The following is a 27483-nucleotide window of genomic DNA, read 5'->3' as shown; positions in this document are numbered from 1 at the left end:
GTCGACGGGAATGTCCCTTTGTTCTCGACTCTAACGAGTGTCTCGATGTCGCTATTGTATAAGTCCAAACCAAGACCCGTATATTTTCAATCTTGGTCTCTTGTTCACTGCATGTTTCGTATTAGCCCTTGCTCTTGATATTCGACCGGTCAGGTTGGAAAACCCCAAATACTAGGGCAAGCATTAGGACACTCACCCAGGCAAAGGGGCCCATGTTCTTTTAAAGCAGCCATATCCCCCCAACCCACCCACCATTGTCCCCTTGCATCCCATCAACTGACTACACCTACATGGATTCCATTGAATTACACAAGAATACACCAGCAAATCTCTGGTTGGTAATCCGGAAGGCGCCTCAGATCGCCGGCCAACGGGCCGGGTCCGAAAGAAAAGCGGGCATTTCCGGATTACTCAACACCTCACAAACTGCCGAGGCATTCCAACAATTCCTCCAATGACATCGCCAGTAACCAGTTGACGCCATGCCAGTTTATGGGATCTTGATTACTATACATATTTCTGATTATTGCTTTTCTGTTCATGATGGCTGCTGGATATGACTTTTCAATCGGGCGTTTTCCACGTGAAGTCCTTCTGTCGGGGCCTTTCTTCGATAAGAAGCAGTCCGTTTACTTCGAACCAGGGTTGGAATGCCCGAACAAAGTAACAATGCCCGCAAGAAGCCCGCTCCAAGTTCAACGCCACGGAAGGAATCGAAGGAAGGGAGAGAACATGTAAGAAGTTAACTTCATCTTCAAGTTGTTGGCTATGGGTCTGTGGCGCATAACCTGAAGAAACACGGCGGATACTGGACGCGATCAGAATAATGTCCGTGCCGAGTTTTGGAGATGAATTCGTGATTGCCGTTCGTGTAAGTGAGCTGAAGGATGCCGAGCTGAAGCTATCCATAGAAGGGCGAGGCTTTCGGCGGGTTGGGTCCTTTGGTATGCGTGGGATATTCACGGCAGATGATTCCTCGAATGTCTTGTGAGAAGCACACCCGTACCATTTCCCTATGATGGCATCTGGCTGAACTGCTGCAATATTACCTGTTCGGCAATATTGTACACATATCATGGAAGTGGTAGCAATGTGAGCATCAAGGCATGCTCCTGTCTCTACAAGGCACAATGCTTGTCACGACATAGGCCTAATACAGACAGCACATTCACGACTGCAGGCACAATGTAACCTTCTATCTTTGCATCTCACTGGGAGTAGCATCAGACTACGGGCAGATGGGTGGCAGCCACCTGCGTAAGGTCGCTTCACACCAACTTGTTTGTATGCCAGTAACTACTCCCAAAGGAACTTTCAAGAGGCTCGCACAAAGCTGCAGCCTGCGTATGTTCAGCACGATAGCAAGCGAAGCTCACTAATCGCGAACCACTGGACCCAAGCCACCGTCAGAGGCAAACCGACTCGTATATAACCATCGATCTAAGGTACGCCTAAGCCGAGATCTACCTACGATAGACTGTGAGCTTAGAAATCGAGAAGGATCTAGTTGAGATGTCAGATCGAACAGAAGCATCCTGTTGAAGCCACGATTATGTGATCCCGAGGCAGAGAGAACTGTTTCGGGCGACGGACAAGCATCAGGAGCCGGGGCCGTAGCGCCGTATTACGCAATAGGCATGAGGTAATGAGGCGTCAAATGAGGCAATTGCTCGATTGGGGAATCTTTGTCTTGTTGAATTGGGGTTATGACAAAGAAGTTGCTGAAGATGGATCTTGCGTAAAGCTGCCCGAGGCTGGTAGTATGGGGTTGTGGCTTGTGATGCCTGCCTACAGACTCTCCGAGAGTCATCGACTTTTAGCTTGATCATGAATAAGGAAAACCAAACACAAGCCCTTGTTGTCTGATCTTAGCTGAAGGGTGCCATCTATTCCTATCAGGACAAGTTTTCAAGTCGTACAAGGATAGATTTGTTCTATAGATTTGAAACCGACCCATCAGCCCCGGTTGAGCAACAGCCGAGCCACTGCCATGAGCCCACGCTGGATAACGCAAAGCAACTATATCACTGGCTATTGAAGTTACATCTCGCAGCCGCGAATTGTATGGTCTGAAAATCATTCGCCAGTATTTCTCAACAAGTGTTGGGGGTTTTGCCGGCTCTTACTCATTCGCCGGTGGTTGAGTCATGCGGGGGCTACGAGGCCTGTACCCTGCATGAGGCATCAAACAACCATCAACATGACCATCACGGCGAGTTCAGATGAGAGATTTTCGAGCTTTTATGGCAATTCTGTGGGTTATGAGGGCTTCTTGGACGGATGAGAGAATGTTGCGGTGACGACAACAAACATCAGACTGTCTAGGATCATCGGGGGGGTCCACAAGTCGTCTTTATATCTCACTGGCCTCACTCAACCTGTCGACTACACAAAACCAACAACAACATCTGGCATCACCACCACCAGCACAGCCCATCATGGCCGCCTCAAGGCCCAAGCCCCGGTTCGCCACGCCCCTCCCCCAGTCCCCACGCTCCGACGTCCTCGAGTGGAAGTTCCCCAAGCCGCACAGCCAGCTCGTCCTCACCGGCCGGTCCCGCGCCGCCTGGCACACGTCCTTTGTGATCCCCTCGCTCAACCTGCTGCTGGACGCCGGGCTCGTCGTCAACAACCAGCGGCCCAAGCACATCTTCCTGACCCACGGCCACAGCGACCACACGCTGCTGGCGCCGGCCTTTGTCAAGCGCGACGACCCGCCCGACGTCTTCTGCCCGGCCCAGATGCGCAAGGCCTTTGACGACTTTGTGCTGGCCAAGACGCTGCTGAACCTGGGCGGCGAGATTGGCGCCGAGGACGCCGAGGTCCGGGGCCTGCCCATCGACGACGCGGTGCTTGCCCGGAGCGAGGAGCTGGGCCGGACGCCCTCGGCCACGGCCTTTCTCAACACGCACTTGACCCGCGGCCTGCGCGACGGCGACACGGTGCCGCTCCGCCGCGCGCAGGGCATCACGGCCACGGCCTTCGCCTGCGACCACACGGTGCCGTGCCTGGGCTACGTCTTCAGCAAGACGACGCAGCGCCTGCGGCCCGAGTTCGCCTCCCTGGCCGGCCCCGAGCTGCAGGCCCTGCGCCGCGCCGGCACCGAGCTGACGGCTGCCCACACGGCGCCCGTCTTCGCCTTCCTGGGCGACACGACGGCGGCGACGCTGGCCGCCGGGCCCGAGTGGCTGCGCCAGGAGATCCCCGTCGTCATCACCGAGTGCAGCTTTCTGTACCCCGAGCACGAGGCCCAGGCGGCCAAGACCAAGCACACGTTTTGGCGGGACCTCGAGCCTGTGATCCGGCGGTGGCCGCGCACGACGTTTGTCCTGACGCACTTTAGCATGCGGTATGATGACGCTGAGATTGCGCGCTTCTTCAACGAGATGCCTGATCCGCCGGCGAACATGGTCGTCTGGGCGGATCTGGAGTGCTGATGCGAATGGACAAGAAAACTCGGCGTCTGCAACAAAGGTCAACAGAGGGCTAGACGAGGCGGTCGAGTCCTATGATCTTTTGTGGACGTTTTAAGCGACGCCACTCATTTCTGCACCGCCCCTTGGGGATGAGTTGTCACTTGTGTCACCGGTGGAATATTGCGCGTAAAGTTGCGTGTTTTGGTGTGACCTTGAGGAGGGCTCGACTTGCGACGGAGGGGAGCGAATGGGTAGATGCTTCAGGGGCTTTCGAGGCATCTCATTCGAGGGACTCCAAACGAGCGCAGACGGGCGAAAAAGGGGGAAATCACAGGACGACTGTGAAGCAGCAGCTCAGACAAAGCTATCCAGCTACAACGGCCCTCTCCCGACTTACACAAGCCGCAGATTTATTCTATTTAAAGGAACAAGGGTCCTCGGAGCCGCGCTTCGTCGGGAATTCGAAAAGAGAAGACGGACGATGAAGAAACAAGGAGAGTCTTTTTCTCTCTTCCAGGTTTCTCCTGTTTTGCTTTTCCAAGGTACACCAAGGGCTCGACGTCTCACAAGCCCAACTATAAAAGGCAACTCTGCGCAAAAGCAAACATTTCTTTTTTTAAAATCTTCCTGCCCTTGCGAGAAAGGCCGGCACGGGTCGAATGTTTCTCGGTGCGTATGGGGCCATGCGATTTGCAACCTCGTGGATGCTCGGATCGATGTGTCGATGAGGCTGGGTTTGTGACACATAACGGAGGCCGCCTTGTTGGAATTTCAGGCTGTTGAAGTTGATATAATACGGCGTCTTTCTTTGCCATCCTGTCTTCCTTGAGGATCGCAGCCTTGCCCTTCTCAATACCCAAGAATCTCCATGACTGACTAGAAAGACATTCGATCCTCAACTTCACTCACACACATGGTCCTCTATCTCAATCAAAAACCCACCAAACCATCACAAACACAACCACACAGCACACATAGAACACAACTTCCCGCGCTCATCATGTGCGTCCACTTTCAGTCCTGGAACCGCTGCTCCTCCTGCTTCCTCACCTTCAACCGCCGCCGCAACCGCGTGCCCTGCTGGAACGGCAGCCTCTCCCGCTGGCGCGTCCACCGCCACGGCCTGTCCTGCCGCAGCGGCTGGTACGAGCGCGCCGACGACGAGGTGTACACGCACCTGTTTTGCGAGGCGTGCGCCCTCGACGCCGATGACCATGCCCACAACAACAACAACAACAACAACGCCAACCACCACCATGTCGATGGTGATAGCAAGGCGGTTATGATGGAGGCGTGTAGAGGAGGGAGGAGGAGGACGGAGGACGAAGCTACAGCTCTGACAACGGATGTGGCTACGAGTAGGGACATGGCTGTGGCGAAGAAGAGGCGGGTGAGAAGCTTGAATGGCGTGTTTGCGAGGTTATTCTCGTTGGGAGACGTTTTGCGCGTTTGCAAGACGAGGAAGGGCAAGAGACGTTTTCGCGTCAGGATATGGATGCTCTGATCTTGAAACCACCTCAGACTCTAGACATGTTCAATCTACTAATACCCATATCAACGACTTGCTTCCCCAGACGAGAAAATCCAAACCCCATCCCTTTCTCTTGGAAGCCCCCATCTCCCCCTTTCCAAGAACAGCTCCCATCACGAGAATCCAACAACCCGGTACCACCAAGCTCTACCTACGCGTTAGGACCCCTTCATTAACCTCACCGAAAGGGGGAAAAAAATACCTAAATAAAAGGGGCAACATGCGCCCCTCCTCCTCCTCCCGCATGCAATCCGCGCCCTGTCGTAGCACACAAACCGGGCCCTCGCAGGTTTTCCTTTACCCCGTTACCCAAAGCATTGTACCCAAACATGAAGTCATCTGTCTCCCCCGTTTTCGAAAGCGGGTCAGTCAGCGTGACTCTTCTACTCCGTCGTCTTTTCTTCCGTTTGCTCGTGTCCTTTCTCTTCACAGAGCTTGAATCCTCGTAATCATACCCTCACGGCCATGGCTTGCACTGACACTTGACGCATTGCTTGAGTTTCATCAAGTGGACCGGATATATCACATTTATGTATGATGGAGAAATGCCGTACGCAGCATGTAGTGTGAGGACATTGAAACGCAATCACGACTCTCTTTCTTACAAAAGAAGGCATCTCTGAAACAAAAGACAATCACCACGTCCCCAAACCCTTGACACAAATCGTGTCCCTCATCCCCCCTTCCTCCCTCTCCCCGGCCTGCTGCCTGTTGATTGCTGGCTGAAGTGCTCCATGCATCTCTCAACCTCCAAAGACACCATAGCAAAAGACCACCTCCCCTCCGATATAGTAACGTTCCAAGCAAAGTCACCTTCGTCCTACAACAGTCACGCGCTCCCCAAAACCACGCCCAAACACAAGGATACAGCACCGCCACAGATTCCACAGACACAGAGGCACAAAAGTTACGTGATGCGTCATAAACACAATAAGGCACCCGAGTCATATGGGCTGAACAGAGTCAAAAGAAGAAACCCCCCTTGTATAACTGAAACGCTTGACCGTCTTTTCTTTGTGTATCTGAAATAGGGCAGGACTGGGCTGATGGCTATATCTCGTGATATTCTCTATCCCCTACTCGTCACTTTTCATGATATACCCGGCGGATATGATTCAAACAGCTTGTCTGACATGATCAACCTGGTATTGCTCCATGGAACTTTCGAAGAAAACAGACGTTGTATCGGATGCCTCATGGACGATTTGGGAGCAGATACTCCGAATCTCTCACTTAGTTTCACGCATTCCCCAAATGTCATCAAGTCATTGTAAATATTCTGGCAGGCCATGGCCTTGCATTTACGATACGATGCCCCTCTACTCAATCCTCAGCATCCCTAATGCTTCTCCGATAGAACCAATAGCTTCGTGATTATACATATACAAACCGTGCATCCTGCACCGGATCCCGTTCCCAAACGATAAAACATGCTGTGCCTTTTCTTGTTGCCCCCCTTTCCTACATGTCGTGTTATATAAAAAAAGACAAGGAAACCAGGAGCGTGGTTCCAAGAACGGCCTAGCGAAAATGAAGTGGCCGTATTAACGATTGCTGGTTTATATGCCGCTGTAGATGTATTTGCTCGATACTGTCGTGGGGGTAGAGAACGGAGCCATGTACATGTACGTGGCCTTCTTTGTCCCCATTCTTCGGATGTTTCCTGAAATTTACTCGTCCTCCTTGGCCGCGCTCTTGGCCATGAGATCCTTTTCGGTAATGTAGAATTCGGACTTTTCGTCGAGAAACTCTTGGTGGAACAGCTCGAGATAGCGGCCGGGAACCTGCTGGCCGACAAACACCTTGATCCAGCTGTCCTTTCCGGTCCACAAGTGGCGGATGAAGCGTCCTTCACACTCAGAATCGCTGTTAGGGAAACCGTTGGCGTCGGTGCAGGGCAGCTGCCGGATGTCGTCGGGGTAGTCGTATCGGATAAAGGTGCCGAAGCCGCCTTGGTCGGTGGGCCGGCCGGGCGAGTTGGTGCGGAACTCGACGCACTCGGGGTGCTTGCCGTCCTCCTCGGGACATCCCGCCCAGGCGTCCATGATCTCGTACGTCTTGGGGTTGTTTTGCGCAACGATGAAGCCGGTGTTGAGCATCAGCTTGCCGAACTTGTCCTTGTTGTACTCGCGGTTGGGGTCCACGGCCAGGGCGAGGGAGTTGTTGCGAGGGTCGAGGTTCCAGTAGTTCAGCAGCCACTCAAAAGGAAGGTCGAGATTCTGGAAGATGGCGTCGGAGTCGAGGTACAGGCAGGTCTTGTGCTCCTTGAGGATAGTGGAGATGACCGGGGCCTTTTTCCACGAGGCGCGGCGGTCCTCGGGCTTCTCAATGGCGACAAAGTAGTACTTGTAGCCGTGGATCTTGGCTGCAGGCCATGAGTTAGTGTGGGCTTCAAGTACGAATAATTTTAACAGAACGTACCATAGAGCCAGTGGTTCAGAACACCCATAGACAGGCCGTGGACCTTGTCTGCGTTCTTCTCCCAGCTCATGACATTGGGTCCGAAGATCTGGTGAGGCGCATCAAAGGGGCGGTTATCAAGATCGATGATGCACAAATCGTGGCCGAGGGGTTCCGGAAAGTGAACGCCGTGCTTGAGGTCGAACTTGAAGGCGCCAAACGGCTGATAGAAGCTGGAGTTGGGCGTGATGGACGGCTTGTGCACGTCGAACCAGACATCGCGGAAGCTGGATTCGGGAATGTCGGGCTTGGCGGGCTGTTTGGGCCTGGTAGGCTCGACGGGCTCGACGGGTTTCACCGGCTCGGACGGGGGAGCCTGCTTGGAGGGCTCAGAGGGAGCGGTGCCTGCGTTTGGCTGCGTCCTGCAGGTTGTGAATGGGTCAGTCAGCTAGCTGTTTCCTGTGCGACATCCACGATGCCCTCGGCGACTCTAGTCATCGTACCTGTTGGGCAGCTCGGCAACGTCCAGCTGGTTGTAGACGAGGCCAGCAAAGACAATGATGAAGATGATTGCGCCGGCCAAGAGGGCCGACAGCTTGGAGGATCGAACGCCGCCGACAAACATTATCGCTGCATACTCCGCCTGTCGCTGCGAAATCGAAGAGCTGGAACCCTGCTCTGTTCTGCTCGGCTGTGGTGCTGCGCGGTCGCAAATAAAGAGAGTGAGAGTGAGGACCCCTAGCCAGCAATGACTCGTGTGCCTGCCACAAAAGAAGGAGAGAAGAAGGCGGTAGTAGTTGTAGTAGTAGTTATTAGGGAGACGACACGCAAACGGAATAAAAGCCGAACAAGAAACAAGAAGCACAAAAACGAAGGGAGGAGGAAAAGGCGATTGGCGACAGCGTCGAATAGAGAAGCGCTCGGGTTTGGCGAAGAGGCGCGTGGAGGCAAAAGAGAGGGAAGAGGGAAAAGGGGGCAGAAGAAACTGGAGACGCAGATTGAGGCTTAGACACGTTATCGGGGTACGTACCGTTTAGATGGTGCAGGTAAGGTACCTGCTAACAGAAGCGGCCGTCTGTCAGTAGCAGCAGACGCCAAAAGCCGCGGCTTGGCGATAAATGGTGAGTTCGGAATTCAACGTTCTAGTGAACTTCTTGCAGCGCAAAGGGCCCCGTTTCTCAGGGCCTGCAGTGCCCACTCACAGCGGCTTGCGTACGCTATCAGACGCTGCTAGCAGGGGCCTGTTCAATGGATGGTCTGCTTGCGAATTGGATCTCTGGCTTTGGGTGGGCGCTGCGAGGATTGGCGCTAGCATCGACTTGATGGGGACCCGATTGTGTGTGAGGGTCTGGCAGTTCTGATTCCATGTAAGACGACTGCAGCCATCGTTTCAGTTCAGCTGCTGGCTGGGACAAGTTGAGTGCTGACAGTGGGTGCTTACTCGCTGCAAGTGCTGGAGAATGTAATTACTAGAGGCTTGAATTGACACGAACTGGTGATTTCAGTGCTTACCTCGTCTCCCGTACAAGCACTCGTAATGATGCTGGCCTCTTCCGGCTCGATCCGTAACAAGAGAGACAGAATGCATACAACACAGCCAAGCAACGTGTGTAAGCCGCCAAGAAAGTTGCCAACAAATTGACCATGCAATCGGATTCAACCGGACAAGTGTAGAGAGCAACATGACGTTGACAACCTCACATCCCTTTCCAAGCGAAGCACACACTCCATGCAGCCCCTCTTCGTCGCCGAGAGGAGGTGATGGCGATGGCTTGCCAAGATGATGATGCATCCAGTAATAAGTGCATTCGGTTAGCTCAAACCCCTCAGCCCAGTTTCGACTCCGCGGATGGCTTGAATTAAGGTGATGCAACAATGAATTCCATTTCCGCATTCATCATAATGAGCTCCATCATTGGTGGGTGATATCTACAAAAATATACAAAATGCTGCAAGTGCAAAAAAAGAAACGTTGCGTGAACTGGGAATCGAACCCAGGGCTCCCCGACGTTGCGGATGGCAACGGAGAATTTTACCACTAAACCATTCACGCTACTCCATTTGATGCTAACGATGTCGACTACAACTGTCTATAATCCTCAACCCCGCGAAATGCTCACCCTCCGGCACCAGTCGCGCCCATGGGCAACCTGGTAGTCGCACAGACTCGTCTCCATCACGATGCTGATCAAGCCCGCAATGCAAATGCCTCCGCTGTCACTCACCGTCGTGGCGCTGAGACTGAACTCACGCTCCTCTGCCGGCACGTTTTCCATGATTTCAGCAAAGCAGTTCACGTAGACGGCGCCGCCTAGGAGGCCCTCCCAGAAGATGATGATGAACACGATCCAGACGGAGGGAATGAAGAAGAACATGGCATGCAGCGTTAGTAGGACAAGGTTTCCGACCTGGAGCAAAGACGGCAGGTATAAGTGGTGGATGCGGATAAAGGCTGTAGAAGATCGCGAGATGAAGACGCCGATCTGGTAGAGGAACCCGTAGAAGGGGTAGAATTCACGATATTCGGTGAAAGGCGAGGATTCGAGGGGAAAGAGGAGCGTGGGCGACACGCCCTGGTTGATGGTGTACTCGGCCACGTACACCAGCAGCAAGGGCGCCATGTACGGGATGAAGAGCGCCTTGGCTCTCCGCAGGTTGCTCTGGAGCGTATTGTGCGACTCAGCCCGACTCATCGCATACGCAGTGTTTGCTGACAGGACAGATGGCTCTGGTGCAAGCAGAGCGGAAGTGCTCTCTGCCAGGTCCTGCTCCGCCTGTCCCGCGTCCACTTCATCATCCACATCTCCCCCGGGAATGGCATCGTATTTCTTGCCTTGACGCAGTGGCTCCAAGGGGAGGATGAAGAAGAAGCTGATGAACATGATGGCGGGCAGACAGGCCGAGAAGAGCAGGCTCTGCTGCACGGTGAACCCCCACCATTCCGTCAACAAGACATACAACCCTGCACCAACCAGACCTGCTGCACCAGTCCCGGATCCCCAGCCGGCCAAGCTCACATGTCCGTAGTAATGAGACAGTCCCAGGAAGCTGAGCTCGCCGCCGCCGCTGCTCAGACTGGCCAGGACCACTCCGACCATCTTGACCGGCACCGACTCGGACGGCGGTGTAAGAGCAATCATGAGCATGCCGCCCGCGGATAGCGCAATGAAGATGAGGACTCGTATCGGGTACGGTATGCGATGGATAAAGTACGGCGCAATGAGCTTGGTGAAGAAGGACGGGACGACATCAGCGAGGAGGACGACGCCTTTCGGGAGGGAGCCGACGAGGTCCTGGGCGGCGGAGAGGATGATGACGTAGAGGACATTGTTGATGAGGCCTGCAAGAAGACACGGTCAGCTGTGGGTGAAAGACATTGTTTCTGACAAGTCGGCCAAGCGCACCAAGGAGCCAGAAGGCGACAACGACCCTCATGTTGGGATGCTTGACCAAGCTGTTGATCCTGGCCCTGTAGACAGCCCAGGAGGAGGCGGGAGAGCCCGGCATGGGGAGAAGTCCAGAGGAAGACGGGGAGCGGCTCGGCATTCTATCAAGGTCGCATGTGAATCGTCACCGAGCGAACAGCATTATTATGTTGATTGTGTCAATAGAGCGCTGCTTGGCGCAAGTTGAGGTGTTGGAGAAGTACAGGAGTAGCTGACGTGGGTCACGCGAAGGTTGGAGGATGTCACAGATAAGGTCCACGATAAGACATTGGAGCAATGACGCAGCTAATTTTCAAGCCTGAGATGGCTTCAACACATCCACTTACAAGCCTCAATTGCTACCCAAGATATTATACATTTTCATCCATTTCATTTCATTTCATTGCAATTATTTACTTTTCATATTTCGTCGTTCAGTTACTGGTTCCGGTTCGCCGAATACCCCTCCGTCTCCCGACTCGCCTGCGTCACGCTCTCCGGCGCAGTCCAGCCCTCGGCCGAGATGCTGTCCTGCACGCTCTCGGGCATGTAGTAGTCGCTGCCCTTGAACTGCGAGCCTCCCGGGCCCGGCGGGTTCTTGCCAACGTTCTGCCTGGACGCGGCCTGTCCCTGGGCGAGGAGGTCGTCTTTCTGGCTGAGGCCCTGCGTCTCGTCGACGTCCGCATCTACGACGTCGGGGTCGTTTCGGCCGGGGTTCTGGCTGTAGGATTGGGCGATCTTGTCCTCGGGGCCTCCTGGGCCTTCGTACAGATGGCCTCTAGCTTGTCTATGAAATTATCTAGTTAATATTTTGTTTCAGGTGTTGACAGTGATGACGGTGACAAACTCACCTTCCACGTGCATCAAGGTCGCCTCCTTCACTCGGAGGGATACGCTTGTTGTACCCTCTGTTCGTGCTCAAATCGTCCCCGTAAGCAACCTCGGCCCCCTCGAACTTCTTCTCAACGTTGACGTCGACTCCGGCATCGTTATTTGACGGAGGACGGGCGGCGCCGGTCTTGGCCTGGTAGGTGTTGAGGTCTGCCTCGGCCTGGCGGGAAATCTGTTCGTAGTTGGACATTTTGATGAGCTTGAGATGATGATTTTGTCGTAAGTAGAGTCAATTGAGTGATGAGTGAAGTTGTGAATAGTTGAGTTCTGATCGAGTGCTCGTTCATCGTCGAGGGAGCAGTTCTTATAGATGCTGGATGGCAACGATGTCATCTCTATGACCTCAGAGCAACGCGATATGATTTCATCGCTGCCACAATGGCGAACAAATGTGGACCAGGACCGTTGATTTATACCAAATGGAACAATAAAATCGAGATCAATTCTAGGCATATCTGGCTCATCATATCTGATGCCGGAAGCTTCTTTGGCTTCTAACCTTTCTCTGCTTGGCATCGTCGACACCACGGCAGTTTGATGATGCGATTCGCGGAGAATGATCGTCGTCTTGGACAGTATGATTGTACTGTAAGCTTCGGAGCAATTCATCCAGGAATATCTGTGAGAACACCAGTTCACCAATTGAGATACTTGATGCCGAATCTATTGAATCAACTGTGAATTCTTGATTTTAGAGATGTTTTTGATATAAAAACGTCTTAGAAGCGATGCGCATATCTATATCCGTAAAAGCCCGGCAAATCCCCGGCCGAAACTGACGACATCGCAATCGCAAAGTTGCGACTCTCTTTTTGCGCCCGCCTCACTTATCAAAAAATCCATCCACTTCCAATCCAACCACTCCAGCCCACGCCAACGCCGGAAATCGCTTTTGAAAACACCCTTGAACGAATCGCATCGGCGGCATCTACTTGTTACTCTCCAAATTTATCAAACCAGACAAAATGGTAGAAGACGCCTGCCCAGTCGACCACAAGACCCGCGACGCCTGGCTCGCCCAAGCCCGCGCAGCCGAAGCTTCCAAGAACCAGCAGCTCCCAACCTCAACCCCAACCTCACAACCTCAAGCATCCAAATGCCCCGTCGACCACTCCTCCACGAAACCCTCCGCCTCATGGACCCAAACAATCTCCTCCTACATCTGGTCCACCCCCTCCCCCGAACCGCCGTCAAACCTCCCCGCAACCCACCCCGCGATACCCTCAACCTCAAGACAATCATCAACCCTCGAAACCTCCCGCGTAACCTCCTCCATCCCCCGCTCCTTCACCACATTAGACGAAACATGCCCCGTCGACCACGGCGCATCCGCCAATCCTCCCACCCCCTCCAACGCCGAAGTCGAGTCTGGCGCCGACGCCGCCTCGGGCAACTGGGTCTACCCCTCCGAGAAGATGTTCTTCGAGGCCATGAAGCGCAAGGGCTACGACGCGCGCGAGGTCGACATGAAGACCGTCGTGCCCATCCACAACGCCGTCAACGAGCGCGCCTGGCAGCAGATTAAGGAGTGGGAGGCGCCCTATCTGGCTGGCTCAAAGTACGTCTCCTCCTTCTCTCCTCCCATCACAACTCTCGTCCCTATACCCAACTCCACTCACATGATCCCTCACCCACGATGCAATGAGGAGAAGTGCTAAACAGAAAGCTCAGATGCTCCGGCCCCAAACTCGCCTCCTTCGCCAACAAAAGCACCCGCATGACCCCGACCGCCCGCATCAACACCATCCTCGGCTACACCGCGCCCTTTGACCGCCACGACTGGGTCATCGACCGCTGCGGCGTCCGCGTCGACTACGTGATTGACTTTTACGCCGGCCGGCCCGGCGGCTCGGCGGCAGGGCCGAGCTTCTACCTCGACGTCCGGCCGAAGCTGAATACCATGGAGGGCGTCAAGATGAGGGTGATGCGGTGGACGGGGTTGGCGTGAGAAGACTCAGAGAGACAAGGGAGTGCTGCATGATATGATTTATGGATGATCTGAGAGGGGAAAAAAAAGGGCGTTCTGTTGGAGGCAATGTGCTGCGTTAGACATATAGATAGACGGAGCCTATGGGGAGTTCCTTGTACAATACAATCTCCCATACAAAGTACTTCCTTAGAGACTCTTTCATGCCATGGTATCATGTCATTCATCAATTCATAGCATCATCCGATGCTTCCCTTACTATCTGTATACCACACCTTCCGCCCTTTCGGCCCCATTTACAGTCAAGGTTAACTCTCTTGAGAAGCCATTTCCATCGCCCATTTGCCTCCCCGCTCGTGGCTCGTTGGTAGCAGAATTTGGGTGCATCTACAAATTCTTGACTCGCCTCTTGCGGACCTGCAGCCGAACAGGAGCCCTCGTCTCCAAAGCCTGCGCATCAGCGCTCCATCCCTGCCGCTTCAACTGGTCCAAAAGGTCTTCGCTCTTGTACCGCGGCACAAACTCGCTGTCCCTGTCCTTACCTGCAATGCTAAACTTCCTGCCATTGCCCTCGACGCCGGCATCGCAAAATAGCTCATCCAGCTTCTGCGTATAGGCACCGTCATTGTCCATCAGCCACGCAATCTCCATGGCGGCAAACCATGCGAGCACGGCATCCATCGGGCTGGCTCCGTCCCAGAGCAGCAGCTTGATGCGGGTGAGGCGGCCGGGGACGCGAGAGCAGATGAAGCGGGTGTGCATGGCGCCGTCGACAATGATGAGCTTATCGTGGGCATCGGGGCAGCTCATGGCGTGGCTGTAGCTCTCGGCATATTCGAGATGGACGACCTCCTTTCCTTGAGCATTGCGGATGGCGGGGCTCCAGAAGATGATGCTCTCTCTTTGGGCGACCTGCTCCGGGGAAAGCACCTTGCCGCTCTTGAGATACTCCTCAAACAAGATGGTCGCTCTCTGTCGGTTGAGAGTGCTCATGCAAACGCTGCGAACGCCAAGGTAATTCATGGCAAGATGGGCAAGGACGAGGACAATCATCAGGAGCACAACGGCCGAGTGACTCTCCACCGTCTTCACGACCAGAGTGCCCACAAGCAGACCGATCAATCCCACGGCCGTCTCCTGGCTGGCCTCTTTTGCGTTGAGTTCGGCGAGATTGTCCTGTCTTGCAAAGTGCACACTAAGCGCAGCCTTGCTGGCACCAGCAGCAACACCGCACAACGCTCGAAGTGCTTCACCAGTGCTCAGCGCGACAACTTTGCCCCAAGAACCCAGATACGGACTGTAGAGCTCCAAAAAGAAGGCGGTGTCATTGAACAAGTCGGCCAGGAAACGATAGCGCTTTGCGTCGGGCTCGATGCGAAGGCCAAAGCGGTGGGCAAACACGATCGTGGCAATACGGGACATGGCATCCTTCAGAATGGTGAGCAAGAGGGCAAACGTCGCAGAGGACGAAGCATCTCCGACACCCAGACCTTGCAGTAGGGCGCGATTGGCAAGAAGAGAGCTGATGGTGGAGAAGAAGGCCTGGAGAGAGTCAAAGAACTGGTATGACAGGTAGTCCTTGGAGACGGAGTGCGGGAATCCGACGGGGAGGAACGAGTCAAAGACGGCCTTGCGCCATTCGCGTGCCGAGCGGGAGAAGAAGCTGTTGGATCTGTCCTTGCGCTGGATCTGTAGGGAATATTAGAGAGGTGGTGAGCTTAGGCCAAGGGGGAAATGCTCACAGGCAGGACGTGGCCATCGTGGGCGTGCAGCCATCGCTGGACAACGTGGCCAGACTTGTCGAGCTCTATGATGTCGACATCGTTGCCCCAGGCGAGAAGGTCCGTGATTTTCTCGACTCGATCCTCCTGCGGCTCCTGGTATGCGGCCATCGTGTGCGAGCTGAGGCGAGATTTCGTTCACCTTTTGAATCTCAGGTGCGGCAGTGAGGGCGATGATCTCGAGGGTTGCCAACATAGGATACGGTGTTTGCGCGCGGAGAGATGGAAAAGAAGGAATGGCAAAGATGAGACGAGAAGAAAACAGGACTCAATCTAGGAAAAAGAAGTACAGTGAGTTTTGGCTTAGGACTGCAGTGAATGCGAAGTGCTGGAGGTTGCAGAAGGAAAGTTGTCAGCGAAGCGTTGAGGCGATTGTGCGAGGCAGGTGAATCACAAGCGGCAGGCAGCTTTGACCGGAACTGCCAGATCTGCAACAGCATCTGCACGGGCAGACGAGGAGAAAATGCATGGCAATCCGTTTTTTCGATCCTTCTATAGGTATTTGACGTATAAACATTCGATATATATTTTCGCCAGTGTGTATTTACTGCTCATATGCCAACAAACGCCCAGTTCTAATGCTTTTGCTTCTATCGCTTCACAGGCGTGCCGTCCTCGGCAACCAGGAACTCATCCGTCTTCAGGGGACCCTCTCCGACGCCAGTCATGATGACTCTGCTGACGCCCTCCTTGATGGTGGCGGCGATGCCCTCATCCAACTTGACCGTGCTGTTTGTAGCGCTGGCTTCCTTCCAGCCCTCGGCAGTAGCCAGGATCGGCGCAAAAGCACCCAGCACCGTCGCCGCATCCTCCTCCTGGTAGTAGACAACGCAGTTGGGGCCGGCGTCGAAAGTGTACGCAGCAACCGTCTTGCCAGCCTGGGCGTTGATGGCCTCGACTGCGCGAATGGCCGCCTTGGACACGTCGTTCATGTAAAAGATGGGAGGGTAGGTGTCGGCGCAGGTGGCGTGGAACGAGTTGGAGTCGCGCATGGTGACCTCGGCGAACTGGGCAAAGTTGCGGTTCTTGATGGCGTCCTCCATCAGGGCCATGTTGGCGGGCACGACGGTGGTTATCCTCTCCTTGAAGAGGCCCGACGTCGCGACGGTCTGCTGCATGCCCGACGTGGAGGAAACGCCCTTCTTGGCGGCGCTGACGACCAGAATCAGCGCGCGCATGCTCGGCCAGTGGGAGGCGGGGGCGACCAGGTCGGCCATGGAGTCGCTGCCGTCCTCCTTCTCGCCCATTCTCCAGGCGACATAGCCGCCGAACAAGCTGCGGCAGGCTGAGCCTGAGCCCTGGCGGGCAATGAGGGACAGCTCCGCGGGGGAGTCGGGGAGCTCGTAGAGGTTGGCAATGGCCTGGACGAGGGCGGCGAAGCCGGCGGCGGACGACGCCAGACCGGCCGCCGTGGGGAAGTTGTTCTCGGACACAATCTTCAGGGGAAAGGTCGACAGCTTGGGCAGCGAGGTGTTCGCGGCCTCGAGGGCGGCTCGGCGGGCGCGCAGCTCGCGGAAGCAGGCCTGGGTTCGGGCGCCCGAGATGTCGGAGGGCTCGCCGTTGAGCAGCAGGCTGTCGTCGCCGGTGTAGGTGGAGGAGCAGGAGGCGGTGGTGAGGGTGCGGAGGTCGTTCTGGGAGAGCGTCACGGAGAGGGAGCTGTTGGTGGGGAGGTTGAGCTTTGCATCGCGTTTGCCCCAGTATCTGAAGGCATCTTAGTTAGTACTTGATTATCTGGCTTGATACTCGTGCTATAGCCCATCTTGGAGGCTCAATTGCTGGACGTACTTGACAACGGCAATGTTGACGGGAGCAGTGGTGCTCGCGCGGTAGACCTTTGCGTCTGCCATGGCGATGGTTTGGTGGGGTGGATGCGACGCGCTGCGACAGGAGACTGGATTGGCTGCTTGTTTCTTTGTATAGTGCCACGTCTTGCACTGTTTGTAATTACCAAGTTCGAGGATCAGTAAATAGAATTATGGCAACGAGGCTCTTGTCGAGGTGGAAGAAGGAGAAGAAGAGAGGTGGTGATATGGCACAGAACAAGGCACGGCAAATGAAATTGAGCGTTGGGCGCAAAAGCGTCGAACTGTCACCCGTACTTTCACACCGCCCAGCACTGCGCCAACCAGAGCACAGGGAACCCCACGCTAGGCTGTACCAGCTACCTAGGTACTTAGCCTCTACTGTCAATTCCTCCAAAGTGTCGGCGCCAATTTAGAAGGAAAGGATTGAATCCAATCCGTCTTATCGGACCCTTATTCTGATCAGAGCCAACGGGGAGATGCAACGGACGCTCGTTTTCGGCTCGTGGGCGCGGGGCTGGAGCTGCAACCCCCACCATTGAGCGGGAGCTGGCCAGGGGTCTGGACTTGAATGGATACGAGTACGAAGCACGAGAGCCTTGCTTACCTTACTTGGAGTTGTCAGTTGTATACAGCCCTCTTATGAAGTCGTAGTCGGAGCAGGAATTGAAGCAATTGGGTGCATTCTGCAGGATATGAGGTACCTATTAGATGCGCATCTCTATCGAGATTGCTAGAACTTACGGTTGTTGGGGTAGAAGCCGGCATGAGCTGACACAATGCCGCAGAGACTCATCGTCAACAAAGAAGAAGGTTCTCTACTTGGAGGCAGGAAAGTGTCAGCTTGGACTGATGATATCAACGTGTCAAGGCTCTGCCAAGTCATCAACTGGCAAAAATCGACTCATATCCGACGTTGAATGATAAAGTCTGTCATACACCACAGAGACCACCAGCATGCTCTCTCCCATCATGCACTCAGAGCCTCAGCAGTCCTTTTTATAGAAGGAATAGCCCGGCTAACGGTAATATAGAGACTGGGGACAGAACACAGCCAATTGATATGTCATTTCAAGCAAGGTCTCCGAGCATGACAATAATGCGAATGGTGATTCTCAGGGTCAGTTAAGCTGGCTCTTCCAAGCGCGACTGGGCCCGCAAAGACAATGAGCATCCTGAGATACCTTCACCAAGGATTTTGTATCCGTAAGGAGGTATGTACTAGAAGAGAAAAGGCGATGGTGCAACAGAGTAGCGACAGCACTTTGAACACAAGGTTTTGCAACAGGTTGACCCCATGATATCTCCTGCTACAAAACATTATCCAGCGAAAAGGCGAACTTCCAGTACTCGGACGAGATTCAGGCCGTGGTTGAATGCAAATTCGGTAAAATAGGCAACAAGTTGGCATTTACAGTCTGGGTCAGGAAATAGGCCTCGTACTTTCGTGTATATAAGCTCTGTTTCTCTGTACAACAGGAAACACCAAGTCCTCACGTTTGTTCATGTCATTTCTTGTACTCGTGATATAATGAAGAGCTACGAGGGATATGGTATCTGTTCAGTTGTGATAAAACCATCAGTACAATACCTGTTCTCAGTCTCTACAAAACTTTGAAGTAGGCAAATGTCCTCCCATAGACACGGCCCGATCAGCTTGTGGACAATCCTTCATGGCCAACATAATTGGAGAATTCACATGTTCAAATCGAGCCAAAATTCGCTGGGTATCAATAAATTCACTATTCTAAACATCGCTGAAGCCGTAAACATCCGCGCTTGACTCCGGTCCCAAAGTATCCAAATCCCACCAAAATCACCAGGGTATCGTTTCCGTAAACTCCTAATCCCATCATCCCATTCTCACGACTTATCCCAAATCACCTTACATGGCAATCAAGTCGGAGCTCTCCTGCCAGACATAGTCGGCCTCCTCTCTCTCAGACTCCTCCTCCTCCTCCTCCTGCTCGTCCACAGACATCTCATAGCTCTCCATGGAGCTCTCCTCCCAGACATAATCGGCGTCCTCTCTCTCAGACCCTTCCGAGTCCACAAACATCTCATCCACATAATCGGCCTCCTCTCTCTCAGACTCTTCCGAGTCCACAAGCATCTCATCACACTCTCTCTCGCTCTCCTCAGCCTCCTCCATCTCCATCTCCGCCGGCCTCTCCATCGGCCCCTGCACCGGCCCCGGCTCCTCACCCGGAGCCCACCGTCCCGGCCCCTCCCACCCAGCATCGAGGACCGCGAGCTCCTCGGCGGTGTAGTCCGCTCTGTAGAGGAGTTTCTCGTCCGGGCCGTTGGGCATGAACGACACCCTCATCTCGTTGTTTTTCACCATGTGGAGGTTGGGCAGGTCCAAGCTCTTGAAGCGGCTGGTGATGAGGGTGGTGTTCCAGTTGTCCAAATTCTCGGCCGCAACTGGGTCGTTGACGCCGATGCCGTTGAGAATGCAAGTGTTCATGAACGTGAGGAATTCCTTGAAATGCACAATCTGGTGCTTGGTCCAGCGCTTGTGGTACCCCTTGTCCTCGACCCAAAGCCAGACGTCCATGGGGTTGCAGCCGACGATCCACTCCATGGCGCCAGAAAAGCGCTGCCAGGTGGTGTACCGGTCCTCGTAGACATTGATCAGCAGCTTGTACAGGTCCTCGTCCTCGTTCTCAAGGGCCAGTCTCATCAGATATTTGTAATTCTGGCGGAGCGAGTGAGCCATGGCGTAGTCGAACTGCTCGCCGTTCTTGAGCTCGCCCAGGGCCGGGACGTTGCTGCCGTAGTACTCCCGCTGGAAGGGCTGACCAGGGGTGGCTGTCTCGTCCTCGAAGATCTCAAAGTCGAGCTCCGGGTCGGTCAGCTTGACCTTCCTGCGAGGACGGAGACGAGGTTGAGGCTGGGGCTGGGGCTGGGGCTGCTGCTGCTGGCGACGACGAGGGCGTCTGCCAGGCTCGGGGAGATTGGCGGGGAGGAGACTCGGGTCGTTCTCCTTGTCCTTGGAGCCAAGCATCTCGGTGTCACCCTCGAAGTCTTCATCTTCTCCCTGGGGGGCCTCCGTAACCCCGTTGGTGTCGGAGTCTTGCTGCCATTGGGCAAAGGGTCGTTGAGGTTCCATTTGACCCATGGCGAGGTTGAGGTAGTACTCGAAAGAGTCCATGTCGACGTCTTCACGAGGAGGCCCGATGGTGTTCGTGATTCTGATTCGGTCTTGACGAGCAGGCATGATGCTGGTCGTGTGGAGACTGAGTCGTAGAATGACCGAAGAAAAGAGGTGAATGTATGTGTCCGTAGACTGTATCGAGGGTGGAATATGATGAAATTGTTGTGAGACCGTGAATGGGACTTCACCTGGATCAAGTCAGTAAAACGCATAAATCAAAATAGGAGTTGAGCTTGAGTTACAATTCAGGTATAGAGTGGTGAGTTGTGTATGACTTGTAGTCGAAAATATCCAGCGTTTGTAAGAGTATCGAAGTGATAGAGCTGTAAAGCAAGGAGCTGTTCGAAACAAAGGCTGGAAACGAATAGATGACTGAGAATGAGGAAGAGAAAGACAAGAAGCAGGGGGAACGAGGACATTAAGTAGTCCTGGTAAACGGCCGGTCAATGGGGCATTGTCTACGGGTAACCGGCTTGTTCTGGGCTATTGCAACTTCAAAATTTCGTGGCTAAAGTCAGATTGAGTCTCGAGAACGCCTCAATAGGTAAACTTTGCTACAAAATCAAGGATAGGAGCATTTAGACCGTAGAGACGCACCCGGGTCGTCGGTATCAAGCAGCGAGGCGTGCTGTGGTGGAGGCTTAGGTGTGTTATCGTCAAGTGTCAACACGAGGCTAGACCTCATCGCCAACGCCACCAATCTCCTCATATACTGCCTCCGAGCCGAACGCTTGTGCAAACCTACGAGACATGGCCTCGTCCTTGATAGCAAACACTATTTCTAAATCATCATAAACTTCAGCCCCGTGGGCTCTCCTAGCAGAAGGCCCTAGAAGCACCCTCCTCCAAGCAGACGCAATCTCGTCTACAGAATTCCCGTACGCTCCACATCCCCAAGCCCCGAGGACAACTCGGTTGATATGCTTTGCCCTAAGGATACGCATCACACAACGCATCTTGGCGAGGACCATGTCCCGGTCTTTCCGTTCAGAGTAGACTAGTTCGCCTTGTTGATTTGGTTCGAGGTCTGGGAGGCGTAGCATGGCCGCAGTGACGACGTCGATGAAGAACTGATTCCCTGGCTTCAAGTCCGATGGATCCTCGTCCCATGTTTTGCAGACCAAGACGTCGGGTGTGTAGACAGCGCTCACTTCCGGAAGACGGTAAAACTCTTCACGGAGTGATGGGTAGAGCGTGGTTCTCGAGCACAGCCATTCTTCCTGCGATGTAGCCCCTGTGAGGACGCCGCCGCCGGGCCGAAGAGGAGACGCCATATTGAGAACGGCAACTCGGGACGGAGCAGACTTTGAGAGTCTAAATGCTGCTTCTAAGGTATCAACAGGCCATATCAGGATGGAACCCGATGGTGATTCGCCGAGAGGATCGTGAGATGCCGAAGATGGAAGGACATGGTCTGGCTGGGTGGTGAACTCTATGCTTGTGGCTGCTGTAGCGGTCTTTGGGGGTACACGAGGGAGCCCTACGATCAACTGCGCGCTGTCGACTCCTCTCCTGGCTCTGGCATTGGACTTTAGTATCGCCGGAAGCTTCTTGTTGAGAAAGGCTTTGGCCGCTTTGGCTCGCTCGTCTCTGGACGGGCCCATGACGAGGTTCGGCCCGAGGGAATGCCTCCTCAGTCTGAAGTCTATCAGGACAGCGCTTCTCACGGAATCAGGTTTGTGTACACTGGACTATTGCAGCCGAGTAAAGAGTGGCGTATGATTGTCACGGCAACAGGCCAGATATGGAGTATCGATGAACCCTCAACGGTTAAGGCTGGAGGTGCCTGGCCGTTAGAGTTGAAGCCATCGCGGCATCAAGCGCTTTGGGCTGAGCGGCGAGCTGCAATTGGCTGCCGCGCCTTTGTCAGGGTCTATTTCGGGCAAGAAATTGAGTTTGGGGGTTTTGGTGGGAGGTACAAGGTACAAGAGGCGCAATCGCCAGAGAGGCTCGTGACGTCATGGTTTGGCCTAGTACGAGTACCTTAGTATAGGTAGAACCAGGTTTGGCTTCATCCAGCTGGCCGCTCTTCAGTTGTTCTTTGTTTACTTGTGCTTTTCATTGTGACGTTTCAAGTATCAAAAGGCTTAAAAAAAGCCTCGATTCTTTTCTGATCGAAACTCTAATCACTCCGTCGCCTGGCGAATGAGCGGTTGGTAGCACAATGCTGGGTCCTTGTGCCGGTGCGAGAGCGGCGCTGAGAGTCCTGCCCCCGATTTCGGGGAGACAAGGCCTGAGGCTGCGGTCGCTGCCTTCATGTTTGCTCAGACGGACAGAAACCACAGCATCTCGTCATCCTTTCGGCATCCATTCAAGGCTGTTTTCAGCATCTCAGACCGTTCGACAAGACGAAGCGGAGAAAAAGGCGAAGCGACTGCACGAAAAGGCCGACGATGAGACGGAGCAAGCGGCCAAGCGGCCCGAGACCCAGAAGAAGGCCGACGACAGGCCCTGGCATCGAGAGAGCGGGAGCAAGCAGTATAAAGTGACGTCGCCCGATCCTTCGGGAGGCGACGAGTCAAAGGGTATGTTGACGCCAGTTTCCCAGTCGCGGGGCTGTCAACAAAACTAACAATTGGACACGATAGGGAGACTCCTGACGACACCTACACGCTTGCTCAAGCTTATCCTGCCCATGCCGTTCCATCCCGAGCAAGAGACTATCAACGAAGCCGAGGACGCAAGACGCGACCACCAGAAAATTGGCAAAAATGGCAAAAAGGCTGAGGCGCTGGCGCTGCTGGTACACCCCCAACAACCGCTATCGTACCTCGAGCGCTTGATCCAGGCGGAGATACCCCCTCTGAATGTCAATGGGCGCGAGAAGCTTCCCGACATCATCTTTCGAGCCGAGGCCGACCACGAAGAGTCTTCGAGCAGATCCGGCAGCGAGGGGAAGAGTAACGTGGCGTCATATTCAGGTCTCGGCCACGAGGGCCCTGCAAAGGACAACGAGGCGAACTGGGTTCGATGGAGCGGCAGCACCGAAGTGGGCGACTTTATCCGGGATGCTGCGCGCGGAAGAGAGTTTGCCATCAACATTGAGGGCTACAACAAGGAGCTGCGGGTGGCGGTGCCCAGCTTCAAGGATCGGACGTATTACATGCGGCTGCAGCTGCGGCGAATGTCCAAAGAGATTGACGAGTTGGCCAAGATCAAGGCCGAGTGCGACCTGACTGCCCACAAGGGGGCTCACCGCCTGGCGCAGGGAGGATTTGCGGCCCTGGCGAGTTGGTGGTGTGTTGTCTACTATGTGACCTTTCACACGGATTTCGGGTGGGATCTGGTTGAGCCGATTACCTACCTGGCTGGGCTTACGACGATTATGGGAGGATACTTGTGGTTCCTGTTCATCAGCAGGGATCTGAGCTACAAGGCGGCGATGAATGTGACGGTGTCGAGGAGGCAGCATGCGCTATATCAGGAGCGCGGGTTTGATCCGCAGAAGTGGGAGCATCTCCTGCACGAGGCAAATGCATTGCGGCGGGAGATTAAAGCCGTGGCGATGGAGTATGGCGTGGACTGGGATGAGATGAAGGATCTGGGCGGGAAGCAGGTGAAGAAGGTGTTGGAGAAGGAGAAGAATGGCAAGAAGAACGAGGTGGAGGAGGAGGGCAAGGATGTGGAGGATGTGGAGGTGGAGAAGAAGAGCAATGAGGAGCGGGAGTTGAACAAGGGGAATTGAGTGAGGTGCTTGTATATGTAAAGAGCATACATCATGCGTTAAAGCGTATTCTGTTCAGTAGTAGATGGGAGGGTATGGATGGGCGTTATCTTGGTGGTGAGAGGAGCAGGCGGGCAATGAATGTACGGAACGGCAGCAATGGTCATTTTTGCCAATACTACTACCTTAGTACTTGTACAATGCAGACATGTATTTACTTTTCTTGCATTCTGATCAATCAACCATCTACTTTTCTACTGATCACATCGTCAGATCCAGATGACTCAATACTCATACTAGAATCGACGATCCGCTAAACCGAGCCTCGCCCTGTTTATTCCTAGCGTTGCCACAATCAGCTGTCGCTCCCGTCGCCTTGTAGGGCCAGGCGATGGCACTATTGCCGGTTCAATGTCTTGATCGAACCATGGGCCCATCTGTTGCACGTCGTCTGCGTCACGAGAATCTCAAAATATTTCGTTAATTGATATTCCACGCATTCCAGAACCAAGAACCGATATGCAAGACATCAGATGGCATCCATTTGAATGCCCTTTCAGTCGTCATCGCCGACTTACACGCAGTTAACGATACAAAATCCGGGGCAAATCAGCCTCTCGTCCAATAAGATACGATACAATTGAGAGCTCTAGCTAGCCTCCTCAACCGCTGTACTGCAGCTCTTTTAAGCTCTCCTCTTTCGTCACCCCAGTTCACAGCTTCTCTTCTCTCTCTCCTCTCATTCTGCCCTCATCCTTGATACCCCGCCCCCGCCCTGCCTTTGAAGCTGTAGCTGCCCTGCTCAATTCTCCACACAAATGGCATATCGCTGATGCTATCTATCGGCTCTCCATCCTTGCAAACAGCTACGATAACGCCCGGCTTTTATTTTCCTTGCCCAGCATCGTCGTCACCTTCAGCCTCTCCTTCAGCCTCCCCCCTCTCCTCCTCCTCCTCCTCTTCCTCCTCTTCTGCTTGATCCCGCATCGCATACAGCTCCTCACAGCCTCGTCGCCATGGCCCCCCAGCTCCTCCATCTCCCCGATGGCCAGACCTTCACCGTCACCCCCGTATTCGCCGGCCTCGGCTTCAAGAGCCACGAGATGAACATGCACCCCAACGCCTTTCCCGTCGGCTGGAACGTCGTCCTGCACACCGAAGAAGAGGTCGATCCTCGCGCCAACGACGGCAACGACGACGACGACGATGATGATGATGACGACGACGACGACCGAGACCCGTCCTCCCCCAAGACGCGCGTCCATCCGTTCAAGCTCCCGACGCTGCAAAGCGACGCCCTCTTCATCTCGTCCATCTCCCAGCCGTCCAACTCCGACTTCAAGCCCGCCGCCAGCCCCACGCGCCAGATCGCCATGATGCTTTGGGTGACGCTCTACTGGTACTTCCACCAGCCCGAGCCCGACCGCCGCCTGCGCACTGCCGCCAGCAGGAACACGCCCGACGAGGCCAAGCCCGTCGGCGAGTGGCGCATCAACATCAAGCGCGAGGGCGTCCTGCGCGGCCGCAACCTGATCCCCAAGCTGGAGCGCATGGGGCTCATCACCGCCGAGGACCCCTCGTGCGGCACGGGGCTCGACGATGCCGGCGCCGAGTGGGCGCGCATGTTCGTCTCGCGCCGCATGTTCTGGCAGATCCCCGGCCACCTGTTCCTCTTCACCCTGCAGCCCAACCACAAGGCCTACAACTCGTCCGTCCCGGGGTCGCCCGTGGTTAGCCGCCCGAGCTCGCCCGTCCGCGGCGAGGGCAATCGCACGCCGTATCTCTCCATGGACGGCTTTGCTCGCCTCGACAGCGACCTGCCCGGCGGACCGACGCCGACGAGCGTCCCCCATGCTCCCGTGGTTCCCATAGGGCCGTTCTACTCGACTTCGCATCTCCCGACATACTTTCCCCCGTTGACACTACAGTACACAGTCACAGACGGCGTCCGACACCCCGTGCGGTCGAAGCCCCCTAGGATGGGCGAAATCTTCTACTCGCGCTTCATCCCTAGCGTCAACCAGTACCTCTCCTTCCGCGTCGCCTCCACGTCGACACACCCCGTCCCGTACCTCGGCCCCGTGGGCGGCAGAGCCCCCGAGCACACGCACCTCGCCCAGCTGACCGACGCCCAGCTCCTCCAGACGTGGATGGCCAAGCCCCGCGTCAGCGAGTTCTGGGGCGAGTACAAGCCGGGCTTCCTCGAGGGCGTGCTGCGGCAGCGGCACTCGTTCCCCGCCATTGCGCTGTGGAACGGGATTCCCTTTGGCTACGTCGAGATCTACTGGGTCAAGGAGGACATACTGGGTCGGCACCTGGCCAACGGCGCGGGGGACTTTGATCGCGGCATACATGTGTTTGTCGGGGAGGAGTGGGCGAGGGGGAGGGTGCCTGCGTGGTTGACGAGTTTGGTGCAGTGGTGCTTTTTGAACGATAATCGGACCATGAGCGTTTGTCTGGAGCCGAGGGTCGATAATAAGCGGTATGTCCTATTTGAATTCTGTCCTTAGTTACAAGGTGTGTTGGTTTGCTTTGCTAACTGGTGTGTTGGGTAGAATGTTGCGGCATCTGGATGAGGCGGGCTTTGGCAAGGAGAGGCAGGTTTCGTTTCCGCACAAGCAAGCGTGGCTGGTGAGACTATGGCGGGAGGCATGGGAGGGCCCGGCATTCTGAGGAAAAGAAACGATATGACCGAGAAAGAGGGAAAACAAGGCAAAGAAAAGAAAACCAATAATTTGCAATGATGGTATGAGCAAAAGCAAAAAAGGCAAGGCAGGAAATACCCCTATTACTCGTGTTTCGTTGAGGGAAGAGAAAGCATATGGGACTGGACTCGTGAGTCGGAGTAATACTGCACATAACGTAACCTATCTATTTACGTACTTGTCAATGACAATAACGAAACAATACCCCATTCATCCGTGTTTCAATGATGAGTCAGTGGAATGGGCAGTCCATGTTCAGTGTTTCAGTGTTGAATACAATCTTATTTCTTTCATCTGATGATAGCCATCCCATATACCAGCCCTTATATCAAGCAATCCCACCCTACGCCTCCCTCAATGTCGGATATTTTCTAGTTATTTGATTTACACACACAAAGAAAGAATACAAAAACAGCATAAATACACCCCTGTGTCCAGAGTCGTTTTCAACCAACCCATCTACGGGCGCTCCGGAACATCCGCAGCCAAGGCCCAAACTCGCCCCATTCCTCCACCATCTCCGGAGGAGCATAGCTCGTAATGTCCGCCATGATGGTCCGCTCAGGATGCGGCATCATGGCCACGACGCGCCCGTCGGGGCTCGCCACGCCGGCCACGCCCATCGGGCTGCCGTTGGGGTTGTACGGGTACTGCTCCGTCACGTTGCCCCGGTTGTCGACGTACTGCAGCGGGATCATGCCGGCCTCGGTCAGCGCCTGCAGCGAGTTGGGCGAGGCGAACTTGGCGCGGCCCTCGCCGTGGGATACGACAATGGGGAGCTCCG

The 27483-nt window shown here is 54.7% G+C and overlaps 12 protein-coding genes and 1 non-coding gene across 13 annotated transcripts in view; 5 read left to right on the top strand and 8 right to left on the bottom strand.

Moving 5' to 3' along the window:
- Nucleotides 1–2438: 2438 nt before the first annotated feature.
- On the top strand, nucleotides 2439–3437 carry BBK36DRAFT_59851 (hypothetical protein; the record flags this gene model as incomplete). Its single annotated transcript, XM_024898333.1, has 1 exon — nucleotides 2439–3437. One exon carries the CDS (start codon nucleotides 2439–2441, stop codon nucleotides 3435–3437), a length of 999 nt encoding a protein of 332 aa, XP_024746459.1.
- A 979-nt stretch (nucleotides 3438–4416) lies between these two features.
- Nucleotides 4417–4920, top strand: BBK36DRAFT_1144197 (hypothetical protein; the record flags this gene model as incomplete). Its single annotated transcript, XM_024893659.1, has 1 exon — nucleotides 4417–4920. One exon carries the CDS (start codon nucleotides 4417–4419, stop codon nucleotides 4918–4920), a length of 504 nt encoding a protein of 167 aa, XP_024746458.1.
- Nucleotides 4921–6201: 1281 nt separating this feature from the next.
- Nucleotides 6202–8420, bottom strand: BBK36DRAFT_1136392 (putative golgi mannosyltransferase complex subunit). The gene is given in 7 exon segments (XM_024892962.1): nucleotides 6202–6241; nucleotides 6277–6549; nucleotides 6618–7312; nucleotides 7369–7769; nucleotides 7851–8140; nucleotides 8157–8182; nucleotides 8194–8420. The coding sequence occupies 3 exon segments, from the start codon at nucleotides 7970–7972 to the stop codon at nucleotides 6618–6620; spliced, it is 1218 nt and encodes a 405-aa protein (XP_024746457.1). The 5' UTR covers nucleotides 7973–8140; nucleotides 8157–8182; nucleotides 8194–8420; the 3' UTR covers nucleotides 6202–6241; nucleotides 6277–6549.
- A 900-nt stretch (nucleotides 8421–9320) lies between these two features.
- BBK36DRAFT_t168 lies at nucleotides 9321–9400 on the bottom strand. The gene has a single exon. It is a non-coding gene; the product is annotated as a tRNA-Gly (tRNA).
- Nucleotides 9401–9446: 46 nt separating this feature from the next.
- On the bottom strand, nucleotides 9447–10854 carry BBK36DRAFT_1127513 (batten's disease protein Cln3; the record flags this gene model as incomplete). Its single annotated transcript, XM_024891514.1, has 2 exons — nucleotides 9447–10687; nucleotides 10752–10854. The coding sequence occupies 2 exons, from the start codon at nucleotides 10852–10854 to the stop codon at nucleotides 9447–9449; spliced, it is 1344 nt and encodes a 447-aa protein (XP_024746456.1).
- A 356-nt stretch (nucleotides 10855–11210) lies between these two features.
- BBK36DRAFT_1144194 (hypothetical protein) lies at nucleotides 11211–11853 on the bottom strand (the record flags this gene model as incomplete). The annotated part of the gene is made up of 2 exons (XM_024893658.1): nucleotides 11211–11559; nucleotides 11624–11853. 2 exons carry the CDS (start codon nucleotides 11851–11853, stop codon nucleotides 11211–11213), a joined length of 579 nt encoding a protein of 192 aa, XP_024746455.1.
- Nucleotides 11854–12628: 775 nt separating this feature from the next.
- BBK36DRAFT_1127212 (cytochrome C1 heme lyase) lies at nucleotides 12629–13611 on the top strand (the record flags this gene model as incomplete). Its single annotated transcript, XM_024891472.1, has 2 exons — nucleotides 12629–13221; nucleotides 13335–13611. The coding sequence occupies 2 exons, from the start codon at nucleotides 12629–12631 to the stop codon at nucleotides 13609–13611; spliced, it is 870 nt and encodes a 289-aa protein (XP_024746454.1).
- A 366-nt stretch (nucleotides 13612–13977) lies between these two features.
- On the bottom strand, nucleotides 13978–15482 carry BBK36DRAFT_1127257 (DUF647-domain-containing protein; the record flags this gene model as incomplete). Its single annotated transcript, XM_024891476.1, has 3 exons — nucleotides 13978–14140; nucleotides 14231–15273; nucleotides 15333–15482. The coding sequence occupies 3 exons, from the start codon at nucleotides 15480–15482 to the stop codon at nucleotides 13978–13980; spliced, it is 1356 nt and encodes a 451-aa protein (XP_024746453.1).
- Nucleotides 15483–15961: 479 nt separating this feature from the next.
- On the bottom strand, nucleotides 15962–17218 carry BBK36DRAFT_1162431 (mevalonate pyrophosphate decarboxylase-like protein; the record flags this gene model as incomplete). Its single annotated transcript, XM_024894444.1, has 2 exons — nucleotides 15962–17072; nucleotides 17157–17218. 2 exons carry the CDS (start codon nucleotides 17216–17218, stop codon nucleotides 15962–15964), a joined length of 1173 nt encoding a protein of 390 aa, XP_024746452.1.
- Nucleotides 17219–19058: 1840 nt separating this feature from the next.
- On the bottom strand, nucleotides 19059–20393 carry BBK36DRAFT_1127217 (hypothetical protein; the record flags this gene model as incomplete). Its single annotated transcript, XM_024891473.1, has 2 exons — nucleotides 19059–19253; nucleotides 19362–20393. 2 exons carry the CDS (start codon nucleotides 20391–20393, stop codon nucleotides 19059–19061), a joined length of 1227 nt encoding a protein of 408 aa, XP_024746451.1.
- A 978-nt stretch (nucleotides 20394–21371) lies between these two features.
- Nucleotides 21372–24015, top strand: BBK36DRAFT_1171931 (hypothetical protein; the record flags this gene model as incomplete). Its single annotated transcript, XM_024895648.1, has 3 exons — nucleotides 21372–21380; nucleotides 22762–22855; nucleotides 22919–24015. 3 exons carry the CDS (start codon nucleotides 21372–21374, stop codon nucleotides 24013–24015), a joined length of 1200 nt encoding a protein of 399 aa, XP_024746450.1.
- Nucleotides 24016–25010: 995 nt separating this feature from the next.
- On the top strand, nucleotides 25011–26504 carry BBK36DRAFT_1127462 (hypothetical protein; the record flags this gene model as incomplete). The annotated part of the gene is made up of 1 exon (XM_024891504.1): nucleotides 25011–26504. One exon carries the CDS (start codon nucleotides 25011–25013, stop codon nucleotides 26502–26504), a length of 1494 nt encoding a protein of 497 aa, XP_024746449.1.
- A 641-nt stretch (nucleotides 26505–27145) lies between these two features.
- The window catches only part of BBK36DRAFT_1182952 (phosphoribosylformylglycinamidin), a gene marked incomplete at both ends in the record, with an annotated part of 4439 nt that continues 4101 nt past the window's right edge, over nucleotides 27146–27483 (bottom strand). The window contains one exon of the mRNA XM_024896331.1: nucleotides 27146–27478. Coding sequence (XP_024746448.1) covers nucleotides 27146–27478 — 333 coding nt within the window. The remainder of the gene's footprint in view (nucleotides 27479–27483) is intronic.

Source organism: Trichoderma citrinoviride, assembly GCF_003025115.1.
Source record: "Trichoderma citrinoviride strain TUCIM 6016 unplaced genomic scaffold BBK36scaffold_14, whole genome shotgun sequence".
NCBI classification, from domain to species: Eukaryota; Fungi; Ascomycota; class Sordariomycetes; order Hypocreales; family Hypocreaceae; genus Trichoderma; species Trichoderma citrinoviride.
Note: the sequence above shows the minus strand (reverse complement) of the source record. Positions and strands in the feature narration are given on the sequence as shown.